We start from the raw sequence: 19,576 nt of genomic DNA on the forward strand, positions 1-19,576 counted from the left end.
CACAGAGAGGTTAGGTGACTTGCTCCAGGTTGCACAGTTGGTAGAAGGAAGCAGGCAGTCTGATTCCACAGCTGTGTCCTTAACTAACTCTTCCTTTTGAGGTTCATATCTTAGTGGGTGTGAATGAAATAAAGGTGGCCTCTAAGTAGCATTGAATGGGATTCATTATTGGTTCAGCTCCTGTCACAGAGCCTGCTGTGTATATAAAGGTAGTTAGTATATAATTACAGTATTTATAAATATATACGGTCCTTCCTTGAGTGGATAAGATCAGAGAAAAATTTTAAACACAGACTAAAAGCAGACTTCTCTCTCTTACATAATAACAGCATTTCTGGCTGCTTACATCAGAGACAGACAGTGAAAACTCCACCAATTACTGGCTATGTGTCTTCAGGCAGGTCAAAAAACTGGATGTGTATAAGGGATGCTTGGGGTGCTTATTAAAATGCAAATTCCCACCCCAAAAGATGGATCCAGTAGATCAGCATTTATAGCAAGAATGCCAATGGGAAACACTGCACCAGACTTCTTCTTTATCTTTAAGATAACTTCATCACTTAAATTCATCCATGTCAGCAGCATAGTATGGCATAGAGCTGTGGTTCTCAAACTTGGCTGTATAATGTTATCACCTGAAGAGCTCAAGAAACATGATGGCTGAGCCCCATTCTCAAAGATTCTGATTTATTAACAAATTTTTCTGAGGGGCCTGGCAGTGGGATTTTTTAGCTGCCCAGATGATCTAAAGTACAGCCAGGATTGAAACCATTACTCTAAAAGAGTGGTTCTCAGAGTGGGGTCCCTAGACTGTCAGGGTCAGCATCCCTTGGGAACTTACTAGAAATTTAAATTCTCAGGCCCCAACCATATTGGACCAGAAGCTCTGGGGCTGGGGCCCAGCAATTGTATTGGGCAAGCCCTCCAAATAAGTCTGATGCACGTTTGAGTTCGAGAGCCACTGTCCTAGAACAACAGAGATGCTAGTCAGCATGGATGAACCGCAATGCTAAAGGAGGTGAACCTCTGTGATGCTCTGAGCAGGGCCAGCAGGTTGGAAGGGAGCCTGGTGCCCAACTGTATTGAATTCCAACTTAGTTTAGCCAACCTTTATAGAGAGCTTATCCTGAGCTAGGCACTGTTATAATTGCTTTCCACATATAACTCACAGCAAGCCAGATATTATTATTATCCTTGGTTTGTAGCCAAGGGAACTGAAAACAGAAGAAAGGTTAAGTAACTTGCCCAAGGTCACCCAGCTGGTAAATGACAGAGTTAGTATCCATGCCCAAACACTCTTTGTTATTTAACAAATAAAATTTTGTTGCTGTTGTTCCTTTAACTGCTCTGCCATGAGGCCTCTCTATCAAGACAAATTCCTCATAGGAAAAAAAAAAAGTTTTAGTTGCTCTGTCTGGTGAGCTGCCACACATTTATTTCACCAGGGCCAAAACCCAGTCTCTGTGACTCTGTCTTAGAGATTTTATAAACACTGAAAGTCGACTATTCACTCACTGAAGGTCTGCAGCAACCGTAACTTCTTAAAGTATGTTAAAATGTCTATAATACTTTTTTGTAAAACTTTGTGAGGGATGTGCACTGAAGATTTTGGTGAAGATAAAAACAGAAAGTCATATGTCTTTAAGAGATGAGGAAAAGACAAGAGAGGCAGGGTTCAAGTGTTACCTGGAGACGCCCCAGTGCTTGCAAAGGTGCTCTGGACATGCCTCTTCATACCAGTAGGGGGCGCCCTCAACAGTAACAGATGTATGCTGCTGCTGCTGCTAAGTCGCTTCAGTCGTGTCCGACTCTGTGCGACCCCATAGACGGCAGCCCACCAGGCTCCCCTGTCCCTGGGATTCTCCAGGCAAGAACACTGGATGGGTTGCCATTTCCTTCTCCAATTCATGAAAGTGAAAAGAGAAAGTGAAGTCGCTCAGTCGTGTCCGACTCTTAGCGACCCCACGGACTGCAGCCTACCAGGCTCCTCCGTCCATGGGATTTTCCAGGCAAGAGTACTGGAGTGGGGTGCCATTGATGTATACCCACCCCTGAAACACAGCTGCTACAAGATAAAACCATTAAAAAATTTTTTTTATTTACTTGGTTGCGCTATGTCTTCATTGATGCACGGGGGCTTTCTCTGGTTGTGGTGAGGGGGGCTACTCTTCGTTGCGGTGCAGGGGCTTCTCAGTGTGGTGGCTTCTCTTGTGGCGGAGCACAGGCTCTAGGCGCCTGGACCTCAGTGGTTTCCACTGGGCGCCAGCTGGAGAACACACGCTCAGTAATTGTGGTTCAGGAGCTTCTGTGCTCTGGGACACGGTGGAATCTTCCTGGATCAGGGGTCGAACAGGTATCCGCTGGCATTGGCAAATGAATTCCTATCCACTCTACCACCAGGGAAATCCAGGGTAAAACCATTTAAAACAATCATTGCTTAACAGATATAACCTTTCTGTTGCCTTTTTAATATTAATCTTTGGCTTTTTAACTATTATTGTTGTTATGGAAATTACTTCCTCTCATATGTATTTCTGACCTCTCTGTTTACTTTGTAACAGAAAGACCATTCTAGTTTTCTGCCAAGAAAAAGCAAGATTAAGATAGCTGAAGTTGACTGTGGTTTTGGGACCATAAAGGAAGATCTTTGAAGACAAAGTCTAACTTCTTAAAATGGTCTTAAAGGTGATCTTGACCATGAAAGGGCTTGGAAGTTGAAAGTGGGCTTCCTACCACCAATGGAAGAAATGTGAGCCTTCCCATTTTTTTCCTGGATGGACCATATTCATCAAGACTACTTCAAAACTCTGTTTGTCTCAAGATTAAAAGAAAATGCAAACCAAGGTCATACAGTTTGTTTTTAATGACTTATAAATGACAAATGGCAAATCTGAATCAATTAGTACAAACCTCCTTCTTTTTTCTTCCCCTAAAATATATGTTGTCCTGGCTTCATGAAGCCTTTTATATGTTCTGATATTGCATGAATGAAAGACCTAATCTAAAACACTACAAATGCATTTGGGGTTAAGATCTGAAGACATGACTCATCAGCTGTGGCTCTAAGAAATGGAATCATTGAAAAAGAAATCTGGACTTCACTGATCCGTCCAAAGCATCAGAACAAGGAGGTGATGAAACACCAATTTGTTTTCTTATGTAACTCTGAGCCTACCAATATGGATGTACTCAAAGTAATAGGCTGCCCCGTGCTCTGTTTCTCCACAGTTGTAGGTACATTCTGTCCTTAGTATACTGAGTTCAGTTCAACAATCATGACGCTATTTTGGATATTTTTATTTTGGAAACCAAGGGGACCCTTCACTCAATATCAAATATCTTAGCTTTAAAACGATGTATACTTTTTCACTAGATTTTTCCTTATCCAGTTTCAGTTCATTGTGATAACTAATAGAATTATACACAGAATTAATATTGCAATAAGGGAGAGGGACAGAGGAATCAATGTAATCAATAAAGTGTGATATTTTAATGTTCTTTTCTAACTGTGTTGTGTAACTAATTATATAATAAATAGGAATATATTCTAGTGAGTGTACGATTTATTGGTGAAAAAACTCTGTGAATGATTTTTTGAAGTGTAGAATCTATTAAAGCCCTATTATATTTATAAAGCACTATCTCTAACCATAATTCCTAGGGCCATGAAGTTTCATTTTTACATTTTAGGTGATGGTGGGACATTTTTGCAAGGTGGAATCATCCCAGATCACCCATGGTGAGTGTATTAATGGGCTAAGATACATTTTCCAATTAAAACAGAAGCTTATTCTCTATTTTGCCAATTTAAGAATAGTCAAAAGTCTATTTCTTTTTAATAGCAAATGCCTACACTGTGTAAGGATTTATTGAAGACCTTAGAAATGCAAAGAGAATTTGTATTTGGGTGAGAAAATGTATATATTAGATGGAACCATATTTAACTGCTGTTGTAGATCAAAAATAGTTGAATGTTAACCCTTTAATGATACATAGTTGCAAATAATCCAAGACAGCATGGGAGTAGGTGTCCAATGTGTAGTGTGGTCCTGTGTGTCATAGGAAGTTGCAGGGGGTGGTCAAGAAGGCCTGAGGTGAAGAGGGACTTTGAAGAAAGCAGAGTCAAGCAGAGGCAGAGATAGGGGCACGCAGGTAGAAAGAAGCATCGACTCTGGTGGGAGAGCAAGTGCAGTGTCCAGGGAAGGATAAGCAACCCTGCTCTGCGCTAGCGAAGTCTGAGGTTAAGGGAGTGGTTAGGAGATAAGAGGGACCAGCACCTATGCCTACAGGACTGCAGCATCCCTTAGTATAAGTAGAGCAATTTACCCCTGTTTGATGATGGCAAAAACAGAAGCATTGAATTTAATAGTTTTTTTCCCCCAAGACATTGAGATCACCATCAATATCAAAATAGGAGAAGAAAAATACAAGTGATGAAGTGCATTCCATAGTACATACTGTGAAGAATAAATGAACTGAGACAGTGGGAAACAAACTTCCTCAGCAGTTATGCAAGATAAGAAGGAGCTATTAATTAATTAGCTCCTATGGGGGTTACTGGGCCTTCCTTTATCTGGAAGGAATTGGGGGTTTGAATCACTTCTGGATCAAAGCTACTTCATTATTGGGTTAAAAAGCCTGACTTCCAACTGCCAGAGTGACCTTCCCAGCTGCAGGCTCCGAGAGAAGATGGCCAGTGAGACCCCATCACTGCTTGGGGTGAGGTAGGACCTTCCCAACAGCACAGCCATCCGCCCCAGCAAGACATCCGAAGACATCCTTCGGGGCGTGAGTAATGCAGGTAGGCAATTGCGAAATTCATTCAAGTAACTCCTAAGGGGTGTGGTGTGGCTTTGGAAATCAGCATATGCTTTAATCTATGGGTTTACAGTCATTAACATCACTTATCTCCATGTCGAGACATACATATATGTTTCTACCGCTATTCATAGTCCTAAAATAACTGGCACTTTGCCCACAGGCAAACACACTTGAGTCTGAAATTTTCACAAAAATAATTATGGGGGAAAAGGTCAGAGCTGATTCAGTGGTGGTTGGGCCCTGAAATCTGAGCCCCGTTGGGACCCATGGAGGGAAGCATGTGTGGGCTTTGTCTGAAGAGCTGATGGACTCGCCAAAGCCACTGGTGAGTGTCCGGCTTGCACACATCCCCATGTGGACAATCGGGAAGCAAATTTTGTGTGAAACATGTAGATAAAAAATTGCCTTAAGTTCCCCCTCAGGGTGAATTTAAGAAGAGCTGAGGGATCTTAATTTGTGGAAAACCAAATAGGTTACAAGCCTCAGTGGGGAAATAATGGCCAAAATGATCCTAAAAGGCAGAACGAAAGCAAAGCACGCCGTGGCAGCAACGATGTCTCCGGATGATTTCTGGTCCTCTCTCCTCCTGCCGTGGGTGGACGGTGGTCCACCAGGCAGGCTGAGGGAGGGGCCCGTGTGGGCTCAGGTAGGAGATGGAGTAGAAAGCGCTTCTCTCCTTCATGAGGAAGCTCTTGACCCTGCCATCTGTGATCCCAGGAAAAAAGTCAAGAGAAAGTTATGAACTTTTTTTTGGCTCAAAATAAGACACCACCCCACCCCAAATAAGACATGCTGAATTAACTTACAAATGTATGGCTAACTAATAATCCCTCATAAGATGGCTTGAAAAGAAAGTGAAAGTTGCTCAGTCGTGTCCAACTCTTTGTGACCCTGTTATATAGTCCATTGAATTCTCCAGGCCAGAATAGTGGAGTGGGCAGCCTTTCCATTCTCCAGGGGATCTTCCGACCCAGGGATGGAACCCAGGTCTCCCACATTGCAGGTGGATTCTTTACCAGCTGAGCCACAGGGGAAGGCCAAGAATACTGGAGTGTGTAGCCTATCCCTTCTCCAGAGGATTTTCCTGACCCAGGAATTGAACCGGGGTTTCCTGCATTGCAGGCGGATTCTTTACCAACTGAGCTACAAGGGAAGCCATAAGACAGCTTAAGCCTTATAATTGTACTTCCCTCTGCCACCGTATTCACCTATAATTGTTCTGATAAGTTGCTTTGTAATATCTATTTGTTACTATTTTTAAAAAACAAGTCATTTGTATAATAATTTCCCAGATAAAAAAAATTAGTTAGAGCCATAGAAAAAAATACAAAGTGGGCTTGGTTCTTTGGTCTAGCCCTAGCCCATGTACTTTCCTGTAGGGCAGAGCCTTTGGCTAACCATATGGGCTTTGCTTGTGTAATATCTTGGAAGAGATGAGATGTTCAGTTGATTTAAAGGCACTGACCCTAGTGATTTTGCACTGCTCCTGCACCGAATGTGGTTTCTCTCCCGGAAATGTGGGAACACAGAGTTGGCTGTACTTCCTAATGGGTTTTCCATCTGTCCACAAGAGCACATATTTGATGGGGTCTGCGGTACAGCAGTTGTTTGGGGTGGAGGCGCTCAGAGCAGCAGGCTGAAAAGTGTGAGTTGGCTTTGCTCTGCACATGTGTGCTTTTGTTTGCACTAGAAACTGGTCCCTGCAGAATTTCTGAAGAGCTCCAGTCCTTTGGAATGGGGTCTGGTGAGCAGAGGAAGAGACAATGGAAATCTACTGCCCCTGGATCCTAATCATGAGAAGGTCACAACAAAGATGATGAGCGAGACAAGTGACACGGCAGTTAGTAAACATACAGGTTGCAAAAGCCAACAAACTTGAAGATGTATTCTGTTCAAAAATCAATTAATCGCAGAGTTGATTCATAGATTCTGGTTCACACAAGCTGGTGGAGCTTCATGCTTTCCAGGAGCACTAGGCCAACAAGTACACCTCTTTACGCTCAGAGAGAAAGCACATAGACTCCCATCACTCGTATAGCACCACGTTAAGGAAGAAAACAGGAAGACTGTACGTAAGAGTTTATTTTTACGTGTTGACTGAACACGTACCACAATGGTTAAACCTAAAATGTTTACTTGTAACTGAATTTATATCCATCATGTATCTAAGTATTAGTTGAAAGTGAAAGTCGCTCAGTCATGTCCGACTCTTTGTGACCCCATGGACTAGTCCATGGAATTCTCCAGGCCAGAATACTGGAATGGGTAGCTTTTCCCTTCTCCAGGGAAATCTTCCCAACCCAGGGATAGAACCCAGGTCTCCTGCATTTCAGGCAGACTCTTTACCAGCTGAGCCACAAGCAAAGCCCAAGAATACTGAAGTGGGTATCCCTTCTCCAGGGGATCTTCCCGACCCAGGAATCCAACTGGGGTCTCCTGCACTGCAAGTGGATTCTTTACCAACTGAGCTGTCAGGGAAACCCAAGTATTAGTTCAGTTCAGTTCAGTCGCTCAGTCGTGTCTGACTGTTTGCAACCCCATGAATCGCAGCACACCAGGCCTCCCTGTCCATCACCAACTCCCAGAGTTCACTCAAACTCACGTCCATTGAGTTGGTGATGCCATCCAGCCATCTCATCCTCTGTCGTCCCCTTCTCCTCCTGCCCCTAATCCCTCCCAGCATCAGGGTCTTTTCCAATGAGTCAGCTCTTCGCATGAGGTGGCCAAAGTATTGGAGTTTCAGCTTTAGCATTCCTTCCAAACAACACCCAGGACTGATCTCATTTAGAATGGACTGGTTGGATCTCCTTGCAGTCCAAGGGACTCTCAAGAGTCTTCTCCAACACCACAGTTCAAAAGCATCAATTCTTTGGCGCTCAGCTTTCTTCACAGTCCAACTCTCACATCCATACCTGACCACTGGAAAAACCATAGCCTTGACAAGATGGACCTTTGTTGGCAAAGTAATGTCTCTGCTTTTCAATATGCTATCTAGGTTGGTCATAACTTTCCTTCCAAGGAGTAAGCGTCTTTTAATTTCATGGCTGCAATCACTATCTGCAGTGATTTTGGAGCCCCCAAAAATAAAGTCTGACACTGTTTCCACTTTTCCCCATCTATTTCCCATGAAGTGATGGGACCAGATGCCATGATTAGTTTTCTGAATGTTGAGCTTTAAGCCAACTTTTTCACTCTCCTCTTTCACTTTCATCAAGAGGCTTTTTAGTTCCTCTTCACTTTCTGCCAAAAGGGTGGTGTCATCTGCATATCTGGGGTTATTGATATTTCTCCCGGCAATCTTGATTCCAGCTTGTGCTTCATCCAGCCCAGCATTTCTAATGATGTACTCTGCATAGAAGTTAAATAAGCAGGGTGACAATATACAGCCTTGATGTACTCCTTTTCCTATTTGGAACCAGTCTGTTGTTCCATGTCCAGTTCTAACTGTTGCTTCCTGACCTGCATACAGGTTTCTCAAGAGGCAGGTCAGGTGGTCTGGTATTCCCATCACTTTGGAGAGTATGTATTGATGTTTTCTGCGATAAACAACAATGTTCTTTGGGCAAGTTCTCACATAATCCTACACCCCAAATAAGATGATCCATCACATGCCTAATAGCTCATATCTCATTACTTAATGATTTTGAGATCTGGTGGTCACAGGCATAACTTCTTATCAAAGAGCCCCAGTAACCCAGGTGCCCAGAGACAGTCTGGGCAAGATAGAGTGATTTAGGCCTAGTGTTGGTACACAGGCTACTCAGAGACCTTTAACCTAGGAAAGGAACTCAGAAGTGATGAGTTGAATTTTTTCTCCTATTTTCTTGAAATCCTTTGCAGTGTTTAACTACCACAAAAGATGAGAGACATGAGAGTGGAGTAGAAGATGACCCCTCTGACCCGAATTCTGAGCTTGCCTCTGCTTCCAGGTAGTAATGTGAGTATAGGCGATTTACCTATATGGCCCTTAGTTTTTTCATCTGTAAAATTGGTTATAAGAACTTACATGTGTGCTGGTTAAGGTGGGAGCTGAACCAAGTGTCCCGGTTCCTATGTGGTTCCAGTTTAAAATTAGCACAGAGAAGACTTTCCAGGAGACCTGGGAGACAGAGCAAGGCAGTGGCTGTTACCTTCTGACAATCAGATACAGTGACATGGAAAGGGTAGTTTCTAGAAGTTTCTGTCCCTCTCCACTCTGTACCAGCTCTTCCTCTTGACCGACAGAGCCCAGGCCCACCACCAATTGCTTGGTGGGGGGCTCACAAAGTAGTAGCTGGCTTCACAGAAACAGCAAGTCCCAAAGACCCCCTTCATGGGCCCACTTGCAGCGGGCTTCAAGCCTTACTTGGCTTCTAGAATTCTCAGAGAAACTAGTTTGTGACCTTTGATCTTAGCCTCCAACACCTCCTTCCAGACCTTCACTTCCTGGACTCCTGCCCCAACTGTGTGAGACAGAATGCCTGTAATAAATCCATTATCCCCTCACACAGCCATTCTGCCTCTCTGACCAAACCCACATCTCCCCAGTCACATTTAAAGGCTTGCAAAGCAATGCATTTGCTTAAATCTCTGCAAAAGGTATTCCCTGGCTAACAATCGGTTACTTTACTTTTGGAAGAGAAAGATAATTGGGGTTAGGCACTATATACATTCCCATCACATATATTATTCAATCTAATGTACACGTGAAAACCTGTGTGGTTCTGCCACATGCAGGTTAAGTGCAAAGAAAAATAACAAATTGAGTTTTCAACAAGCAGCCAAGCTCTTTTCTTCTTCCCAGGGGTGTAGCTGTTGTTGTCTTAGTAACTCCGGAAATTCAAGGAGACCTAAGATGTTTACTTTTCAATTAACAAAAGAAGAGAGATCCCTTTTCGAAAGATTTGCTTGCTGCTTCATTTCTAATTGTGTTGGCTGCTGAAGGAAACTATCTTCCTAGGTTTCAATTTTTTCCCTTAATTTTGTAAATATAATGCCTGGCACACATACGCTATTTATTTATTTTTCCAGTGGTTTAAATGTGTAAACTGTTGGAGAACTGAAATGAACAGAACTCTGGTGTAGATAAATATACGGTATTTAAGTCTAATTCTGTGACTTGCTCTCTCTACGATTATGCCTTGAGAACTCTCAGTGTTACAATGTCTCGTTAGGCTGGGTGAGAGACTGGAGACAGGGGAAGTCACGCTTTCTGGGAGCATGTCTCCCCCTTATGGTCATTCATTAGTACTACAAAAAACTGGAACACCTGGGAAAAGAACTCAAAACCAAGAAACACCCTTTCCTTTGTAGATATGGTGTGTTTTTAAAACACCTGTCCGTTCCAACACATCTCTTTTCTACAGAGACAACTGGTTACTGGATGGTTGCTGGATCACTTGAGGGTCTTCTGATAAGCATTCTGTCACAAAGTGGTCTTTTCTTAAAAAAATTTGAGATATAGTTGATGTACAATATTATGTAAGCTACAGATGTACAACATAGCGATCCACAAATTTTAAAGGTTGTACTACATTTATATGGTAAATGTCATTTATAAAATATTGGCTATATACTCTGTATTGTACAATATAAACTTATAGTTTATTTAACAATGTTTTTGAAAGCTTTTTCTGCATTTTCTAAGACTGAAGAGGAATGTATAATCAAGATGGCCAAAACCCTTCTTTTCTTTAAAAAGAAGAAAACCTCTTAAGAGAAAATCCTACCCCAAGCAAATATTTTTTGTCATTTTTTTTATTCTTACTCCTGTGGTTGTATCTAACAAAGTGGGTTCTCAGCCCTGTCTGCACATTAGTATTCTCTTTAAAAACTATGGATATTGGGCCATACTTCCAAATAATTCTGACTCGGTCTTGGCCAGGGTGTTGGTATTTTTAAGGCCCTGCAGTGATTGCAACATGCTGCCAGGGCTAAGACCTTCGATGTGTCACTCACTGTAGGTGGTGCTAAGGATTTGATGGCAGGGACACAACTCAGTCACCCGCTGACATCCCCATTCCCAGGCCACACATACTGCTGCCTCTGTCTGAATCACTCCACTTGTTCACTGTATAATTAATTCCTCCTCCTCTGCATCTCAGTTAAATATCACTTATTCAAAAGCATTGCTGCTCTTCCATCTAAATTAGGCCCAGCACTGTTTGCCCTCATACAGCATCTCCCTTCTTTTCCTTCGTTAACACTTACCCTAGTTATAATTATAGGTATTCCTCTTGTTGGAACTCTCACAATCAGAACTCAGGACCAAACAGATTTTGCTAATGAGGAAGAAAAGGTAGATTTCCCTGAAGGAAATGGAGTTTAAGCATCAGGGCCGTTGTGTGGGCTGAATAACATTTCCTCCAAAGGTGTCCCTGTCCTAATCCCCAGAATCTGTGACTATGTTAACTTGTGCAGTAAAAAAACTTTTCAGATGGGACTAAAATTAAAGATCTTGAAATGGAGGGACTGTTCTGGATTATTCAGATGTACCCAACATGATCCAGAGTCCTTATAAACAGGCAGGAGGGTCAAAGTTAGAGAGGATACACAGTTGGCAGCAGAAGTCAGAGAGAAGAAAAGATGCTACACTGCTGATTTGGAACATGGAAGAGGCCATGAGCCAAGGACTCGAGTGACCTCTAGAAGCTGGAGAAACAAGGAAACGGGTTCTCAGATCCTCCAGGAGGAATGCTGTACTTCTCACACTTAGCAGTCACTACACTTTTTCAGATCAAACAAAAGCAGATCATGAAGATGGAAAGATTCATTCGAACAGAAGTAATGACTAAGGTCTTGGATTGTTTGTTAACCAATTAATAAAAAAGAGGAAATTGTAAGAACACACTGGAGAAATTCTTTGCTGATTTGACACAATTTACTGGCATCAATGAAGACATTATAAACTCAGCACACAACCTCAAGGAGAATATCAATGACAAATTGGTTAATAAATGTCATCAATTCAAAGAATATTTAATATTTATGATAGTCACTGCACAAGAAAATGTGAAATGTCTGAAGTCTTATTCTTATGTGAAAGAGATTTGATAGAGTCTTTCTCAAATTTGACAAAAATCCCAAACATTTACATGACATTTCCAGGAACACACTGTTAGTAATGTCCAAGGAATGGATGGACATGAGACCCCCTAGAGGGAAAAGGTGGATTGGCTGAGTGAGTATGCTAAAATTCAGGGGAGAGAGGATCTCTGTGCAGGGTAAGTCTTCTTGGCCACAGGACTGGAGTTGTTGGTAAACTCAGGGAAAAAAAGTTGCAGTAAATGTACTTCTCACCACCCACTATCTTTATAGTTTTGGCTAGGCACGTGTTGCATTTCGTCTAGGAATTTTAAAAAGTGGGATGTAAGTAGTCAAACCCTTTTTGAAAAAACTTAGGTTCATATTTGAAAATTAGAGCAGCCAGTTGCTATTACTAATATATCAATTTGGGTTACAGAGAAGACTTACCTGAAGGCCAGCAACTATTAATTGATGACTACAGCTCTTGGTAGATCATAGCACCCGGTTCCATTGCTTCATGGCAAATAGATGGGGAAAAAGTGGAAACAGTGGCAGATTTTATTTTCTTGGGCTCCCTAATCACTGCAGATGGTGACTGCAGCCATGAAGTTAAAAGACGCTTGCTTCTTGGAAGGAAAACTATGACAAATCTAGACAGTGTATTAAAAAACAGAGACATCACTTTGCTGACAAAGGTCCATATAGTGAAAGCTATGTTTTTTCTAGTTGTCATGAACAGATGTGAGAGTTGGAACATTAAGAAGGCTGCTGCTGCTGCTGCTAAGTCGCTTCAGTCGTGTCCAACTCTGTGCGACCCCATAGACGGCAGCCCACCAGGCTCCCCCATCCCTGGGATTCTCCAGGCAAGAACACTGGAGTGGGTTGCCATTTCCTTCTCCAATGCGTGAAAGTGAAAAGTGAAAGGGAAGTCGTTCAGTCGTGTCCAACTCTTCACGGCCCCATGGACTGCAGCCTACCAGGCTCCTCCGTCCATGGGATTTTCCAGGCAAGAGTACTGGAGTGGGGTGAGCACCAAGGAATTGATGCTTTCAAGTTGTGGTGCTGGAGAAGACTCTTGAGAGTCCCTTGGACTGCAAGGAGCTCAAACCGGTGCATCCTACAGGAAATCAACCCCGAATATTCATCAGAAGAACTGATGCTGAAGCTGAAGCTCTAATACTCTGGCCATCTGATTCAAAGAACGGATTCATTGGAAAAGACCCTGATGCTGGGAAAGATTGAAGCAGGGAGGAGAAGGGGGCAGCAGAGGATGAGATGGTTAGACAGCATCACCAACTCGAAAGACATGAATTTGAGCCAACTCTATAGTGGAGGAAGTGGAAGATAGTGGAGGACAGAGATGGCACCCCACTCCAGTGCTGTTGCCCGGAAAATCCCATGGATGGAGGAGCCTGGTAGGCTGCAGTCCATGGGGTCGTACAGAGTCGTACACGACTGAGCAACTTCACTTTCACTTTCCACTTTCATGCACTGGAGAAGGAAATGGCAACCCACTCCAATGTTCTTGCCTGGAGAATCCCATGGACGGAGAAGCCTGGTGGGCTGCAGTCCATGGGGTCGCACAGAGTCGGACACGGCTGAAGCGACTTAGCAGCAGTAGCAGCAGCAGAGGAGCTTGGCCTTCTGCAGCGCATGGGGTCACAAGGAGTCCGACTCAACTTAGAGACTGAACAACAACATAGCTCTTGGTAAGACTGTCCTGGTCTGTGAAGCCTTCATTTAGCTGAGGGGTGGGATGTTTGTTTAGAAAAGGCCTTGAGAAGCGCAAAATGCTCCTGGACTCAGATCTATGGAACCTTTCTCAGTTGTCTTCTCTTCTCCCCGGCAGCAGTTTTCTTTCTTTGCGTAGTGATTGAGAGCTGGTCGAGCCGCCAGTGCGACTTCCAGCCTCCAGGGGGCGCACCAGCCGCGGCGGAGTGAGGCCTCTCTGGCCAGCTAGGGCCAGCTCGTCTTAGTGGCCAGTCCGTTCCTCCTCTCGGTCCGCTGCCGTCGCCTCTGCCGCGGTCGCCGGGAGGAAGGTGGTGCCGCTGCCACCATTCCTCGACTGACTGGAAGGTACTTGGGTCTCGGCCCGCGGGCAGCCCCGGGATGAAAGCCACTGACACCTCCCCCCGATGGCCCCGAAACACCGGAGGGCCCAGCTTGGGGCCTGGTCTAGGGACCTGAGAGGCTAGGCCGCCCGCGGGGAACCAGACCCGTGGTGACCGGTCTCGGGTCTGTGCTGCCCGGGGGAGCTGGGAGGGCCGGCGCGGGCTCTGGGGGCTGGTTTGAGGGTAACGGCCGCGCGGCGGGCGTGCCGGGGCGGGCGGCCTGGCGGGGCCTCGCGAGGTCGACGGTCCGAGCCGGAGCCCCCACGGCCGGCGTCTCGTCACTCCGCCAGAAAAGGTGCACTGTCTCGGCCTCGGCACGGACAGCATGCGGCCAGTTGCTCGGAACCCGCAGTTCAGGCGTGAAGAGAAGCTGCGGAGATGTGAGCGAACTGTCCCGATATTACATGGCCCCGGGTACCCGGGTTCAAAGACAGGACTGCTCCGTATTAAATGTGCAATGCAGGAGGCAGATCATCTTGCAGTACAGGGCTCTGCCTCGAGAAAATGACATTTATTCTTTAAAACGGCCCACGGTGTTTGGAGTTGGCTACCTAATATAACGAAAGGGGAAAAAAAATACGTCATTTAATAGTATCACTTCTCATTCTAAAGAATGGTACCTAGGAGCTTAAAGAGCTCTGCTAGTGGGGCGGGAATTATAGTAAGAGCAGTCTTCAGTGCTTACTATATGTCATTGTGCTGGATGCTTTAAATCGTATTGTGTCTGTATTTAATCCTTGTAGCAACAGCAGGGGGTACCATTTCCATTTTACAGATAAGGAAACCGAGGCACAGAGTCTAAATTAACTTGTCCAAGGTCAAACAGTTAGTAAAGGATTTAAACCTCATCTCCTTATTACAGTGTCCCTGCTTGTTACCTGTACAAACCTATTCCATAAGACTTTTGTTTACTTATCAATTTGACTCGTATTAGGTTGGTACAAGAGTAATTGCGATTTTGGCCCGTGAATTTTCAATCATTGTAACTAGGCGCCAACACATGGTTATTAATCAAAATAGAAACCATTACAATCAACATGTTTTTATCAATGAGAAATAAGTTTGTTTATTCCTATAGTGTAAAAATAACGTACTTTGGGATTCCACAAACTCTTGGGAAGCATTTTCTACCTTCTGCTGGTCGTGGAAGCGTTTGCCTGCAACACGTTGTCAAGATGCTTAAAGAAGGGGTAGTCAGTTGGTGAGAGGTCAGGTGAATATGGCAGATGAGGCAAAACGTAGCCCATTTCGTTCAGCTTTTGAAGTGCTGGTTGTGTGGCGTGCGGTGGGGTGTTGTCATGGAGAATGGGGCCCTTTCTGTTGACCGGTGCCAGCCGCGGGTGTTGCAGGTTTCCGTGCATCTCATCGGTTTGTTGAGCATACTTCTGAAGTGTAATGGTTTCACCGGGATTCAGAAAGCTGTATGAATCAGACGTGCAGCAGAACACCAGACAGTGACTATGACCTTTTTTGGTGCAAGTTTGGTTTTGGGAAGTGCTTTGGAGCTTCTTCTCAGTCCATCCACAGAGCTGGTTGTCACTGGTTGTCGTACACAGTCGACTTTTCCTTGCATGTCACAGTCCAATGGAGAAATAGTTCATTGTTGTTGAATAAGGGCAAATGACACTTCAGAACAATGATTTTTTTGATTTGTGGTCAGCTTGTGAGGCACCCACTAACGGAGCTTTTTCACCTTTCCAGTTTGCATCAAATGCCACACAACTGTAAAATGGTCAACGTTGAGTCCTTTGACAACTTCTCGTGTGGTTGTAAGATCAGCTTTGATAGTGACTCTCAGTTGGTCTTTGCCCACTTCCGATGGCCAACCAGTATGCTCCTCATCTTCAAGGCTCTCATTTCCTTTGCAGAACTTCTTGAACAACCACTGCACGTTTGTAGTTAGAAGTTCCAGGTCTAAATGCCTTGTTGATGTTGCGACTTGTCTCCCTGCCTCTTTACAACCCATTTTGAACTTGAATAAAAAAAAAAAAATCGCTCAAATTTGCATATTGTCTAATGTCATTTACATAGTCTAAAATAAATACAAACAACAAGTAATAAGTCATTAGCAAAAAACATAAAGCAATAAGTGCACGTTAAAATGATGTATAACATAACCACATTTATTTAAGAATGTATTCCAGTGTCATATGGCCAATTTCTAGTGTAAAATTGCAATTACTTTCACACCAACCTAATAGCTTGAACTGATTTCCCTGAGGTTTAATTTTCATGGGTAAATGCAAGTATCCTGTATCAACTCCTTTTTAGCTAAAAAGGGAATTTAATTAGAAAAATGTTTGCTTATTAAGGAGTATAGTGATAATAAAGTTAAGCATAGACTAGGGCCCTCACACTCTGATACGTGTGATTTGATTTGAAGTACGGTTGGGTTTATTTGGTTGTTAATGAGCTTCATTACTTTTCATCATTATTTGCATTTTGATAGCATTTTTAGTGAATTCACTTTGGCTTTGCAATATTATGACAGTAATGCTAAAGGGGAATGAAAGATTTGTCCATGTGATGAAGAACCCACTTGTCAGTGCAGGAGACATAAGAGACACGAGTTCAATCCCTGGGTCGGGAAGATCCTCTGGAGTAGGACATGGCAACCCACTCCAGTAATTTTGCCAGAAGAATCCCATGGACAAAGGAGCGTGGCAGGTTCCATAGGGCCCATAGGGTTGCAAAGAGTCAGACATGACTGAAGCAACTTAGCACGCAAGTTAATATTTTAGAGGATGTACATCGGAAAGACATTTGAAAGACTGTAGAAAAGAGGAATTAAGAAATTTGGGGCGTGCTATTTAGAGCAAATTGTATTACTATATGGAAGAGAAAGGCATTTCCAGTTCCTGTAAAGTGGTATTTCCCATTGTGGAGAGAAGTTGGATACTATAGTGTGCTAAATCCCTTAGCCTTATCAGCATTTAAGAGTTTGCATATTCAGCACTCCTGTAGCAAACGTATACGGAGTGCCTCCCAGAGCCAAGCATGGTTCTCATCCCTGGAGATGCAAGAGGAACGAAACAAAACAGAATTTTTGTCCTCCTGGAGCTAACATTCCACTGGGAAAAGGTGGGGATGGGGATGATAAATAAAATACTTTTTTAAAATTAAAAATTAAAATCTATCCAGTCAGGTGGTAATAATTGCTTAGAAGAAAAATGAAGCAGTGAAGGGGGATAGGGAGATCCAGGGAAGGAGCAGAAGCAGTTTTGAAATAAGGAACAGCTTCATAGAGAAGGCTCCTGAGTACAACCTGAAGGGGTCAGAGACAGCCCTGCAGCTGTGTAGGGGTTGGGTGCACCAGGCAAGGGCCCAGGCCCAGAGGCCGCCAGGCTTTTTGGCCAGCAAGGAGGCCAGTGGGTTTGAGCAGAGGCAGGAAGAGTGAGGTAAGCTCTAGAGCTCATCTGTCCTGGTGAAGACCATGGCGTTTCCCCTGAGTGAGGAGGGAGGTGGTTGAGAGGGGAGTGGGGGGACCTGACTTAACAGGTGTAAAAGATCACTCTGACTCCTGTATTCAGAATGGACAGTAGGAGCAAGGATGGAAGCAGGGAGCCCAGTTAGGTTGGGTCAGTATTCGAATGAGAGATGAAGGAGTTTAGACCAAGTGGTAGCAATAATGTAGTAAGAAGCTGCTGTTTTCTAGGTATGGCTGACAGGATTTGCTAATGGATTGGGTGTGGAGTATGAGAGTAAAAGAAGGAAGGATGATGCGAGGCCTTTGGCCTAAGCTAGTGGAGGGATAGAGTTGTCCTTACTGACATGGGGAAGACTTGAGGATGAGAGAGATGGGGAGGTTGGTGGAGCAGCAATCAAGAGTTCAGCTTTAGACGAGTCAGGTTTGAGATGCCTGTTGAGGTGATGTTGTATCAGACTGGAGTTGAGTGGAAAGGTCCCAACTCAAAATAGAAATTTAGGAATCATTAGCAAATAGGTAGTATTTCACGCCTTGAGATTATATGAGATCTGGTCTAAAGAAGTAAGGATTGAGCTCTGGGATTTTCTTTCCGTGTTCAGAGGTTGGAACCACAGAGGAGACTGAGAAGGAGAAGTCTTTGATTCGACACATTGTAAGATGAGGACTTTGAAATGAATGTGGTACTTAGCAATGTAGCGGTCACTGGTGTTGATGCAAGAGGACTCTAAGAAGAGTGGGAAGAAAATCTGGTGTGGTTTGAAGAGAGAATCAAGGGAAAGGGATTGGAGTCACCAAGTATGGACAGCTTTTTAGAGGAGGTTAGCTGTAAACTCTTATTTGAAAGCACTGCAGTTGCCCTCACAGTAAATAATTTTATTTCTAGCTCCACCTATTTAGCAGTCAGACTTGGATCACTTTATCAATGATTGGTGGAAGTAAAATAACTGTACTACTATACTGAAAATGATAATGTGTTGTTAACCTCCAAAACCCATACACAGAAAAGCTTGTCCTTTTTTACATAATTCATTTCAGGGCTCAAAAAAGCCCTTTGGTGGAAGATGTTCCTTTGTCACTTATTTTTGTTCTTACCTCAGATTAAAATTAACTTAGAGGTGCTACAAACTGTGCATTTAAAACAAAATACATACTCAAGAAAGTTGAAAACCAGGATTTATTTTGAAATATGTTGTCTTTTTATCTCAACATGAGTTTAGGTCCTTGTTTCTGCCCTCAGTAAATTAATGCCCAAATATAAAATAATCTACAAGGTATATACTGTATACTAGATTTATACCATCTTTACTGTGGATATAAACTCTTTCCATGGTCTTGTTTTGTGCCTTTTCCATAACAAGTTCAGCTCACAGTTGGATTGTAAAGGTTAAAGGTGCTTAAATAAATTATTTTGAAGTTTAGGATTGTATCTACTGATTGTTTTAATCCATTAGTTTTATCTGGAAGATGATGTGTCCTTCAGTCTACAGATGGAAATCTTTTTAATTTGAGGGAGGTACTTTCTTAAGTTTGTCTTTTGTTGTTTTCTCATTTTTCCCCCTTTGGCAGTTTTTCATGGGTTGGCTCTGTTCTTTAGTTGTCATAATCATTTCACACGTCCTTGTTAACTTTTCTTTTGCAGAGTTTCTTAAGTTAGGCCTTTCCATCACCGATTTGTTTTTTGTAACATTTGTTATGTTCTTTACTGCTTACAGGGACATCCCTGGTGGCTCAAACAGTAAAGAATCTGCCTGCAATGTGGGAGACCAGGGTTCAGTCCCTGGCTTGGGAAGTTTCCCCTGGAGAAGGGAATGGCAGCCCACTCCTATATTCTTGCCTGGAGAATCCCACGGACGGAGGAGCCTGGCAGACTGCAGTCCATGGGGTTGCAAAGAGTCATACACAACTGAGTGACTAACACTTTCTCTGCTTACAATTTGAATTTTAAATTTTCTTTAATGTTTTTATCTAATTCATAGTCTTTTTTATAATCCCAGTTTCCATATGGTACTTTTTTTTCCCCATAACCTGAGTTCTTAATTTTTTTTTTTTTTGGTATATTCCTAAGCCAGACTTTTTCTTTTTTTTTTTTCATTTCTTGTACACAATTTTCAGTGGTATATTTTTCTATGTAGAACTAATGAACCTCTTCTCTTATGCTGCAGGGTTTTTCATTAACTCTATTCATCCTTTAAAAATGGAAGAACTTTTGAGA

At 43.1% G+C, this 19,576-nt stretch overlaps 2 protein-coding genes and 1 long non-coding RNA gene across 5 annotated transcripts in view; 2 read left to right on the plus strand and 1 right to left on the minus strand.

The window, feature by feature from the left end:
- The window catches only part of SNX31 (sorting nexin 31), an 81,612-nt gene extending 78,114 nt beyond the window's left edge, over window positions 1-3,498 (plus strand). Inside the window, exon 14 of the mRNA XM_019973477.2 lies at window positions 2,562-3,498. Coding sequence (XP_019829036.2) covers window positions 2,562-2,651 — 90 coding nt within the window. The 3' untranslated portion in view covers window positions 2,652-3,498. The remainder of the gene's footprint in view (window positions 1-2,561) is intronic.
- An 89-nt stretch (window positions 3,499-3,587) lies between these two features.
- On the minus strand, window positions 3,588-12,531 carry LOC139186958 (uncharacterized). Its single transcript, XR_011570649.1, has 3 exons — window positions 12,274-12,531; window positions 8,828-8,920; window positions 3,588-5,526 (listed from the first exon to the last, which is right to left on the minus strand). It is a non-coding gene; the product is annotated as an uncharacterized lncRNA (long non-coding RNA).
- A 1,215-nt stretch (window positions 12,532-13,746) lies between these two features.
- ANKRD46 (ankyrin repeat domain 46) overlaps window positions 13,747-19,576 on the plus strand; it is a 68,077-nt gene continuing 62,247 nt past the window's right edge. For all 3 annotated transcript variants that reach the window (XM_070802843.1, XM_019973856.2, XM_070802842.1), the window contains exon 1: window positions 13,747-13,902. The gene's annotated coding sequence lies outside the window, so the exon portion shown is untranslated. The remainder of the gene's footprint in view (window positions 13,903-19,576) is intronic.

Source organism: Bos indicus, chromosome 14, assembly GCF_029378745.1.
Source record: "Bos indicus isolate NIAB-ARS_2022 breed Sahiwal x Tharparkar chromosome 14, NIAB-ARS_B.indTharparkar_mat_pri_1.0, whole genome shotgun sequence".
NCBI classification, from domain to species: domain Eukaryota; kingdom Metazoa; phylum Chordata; class Mammalia; order Artiodactyla; family Bovidae; genus Bos; species Bos indicus.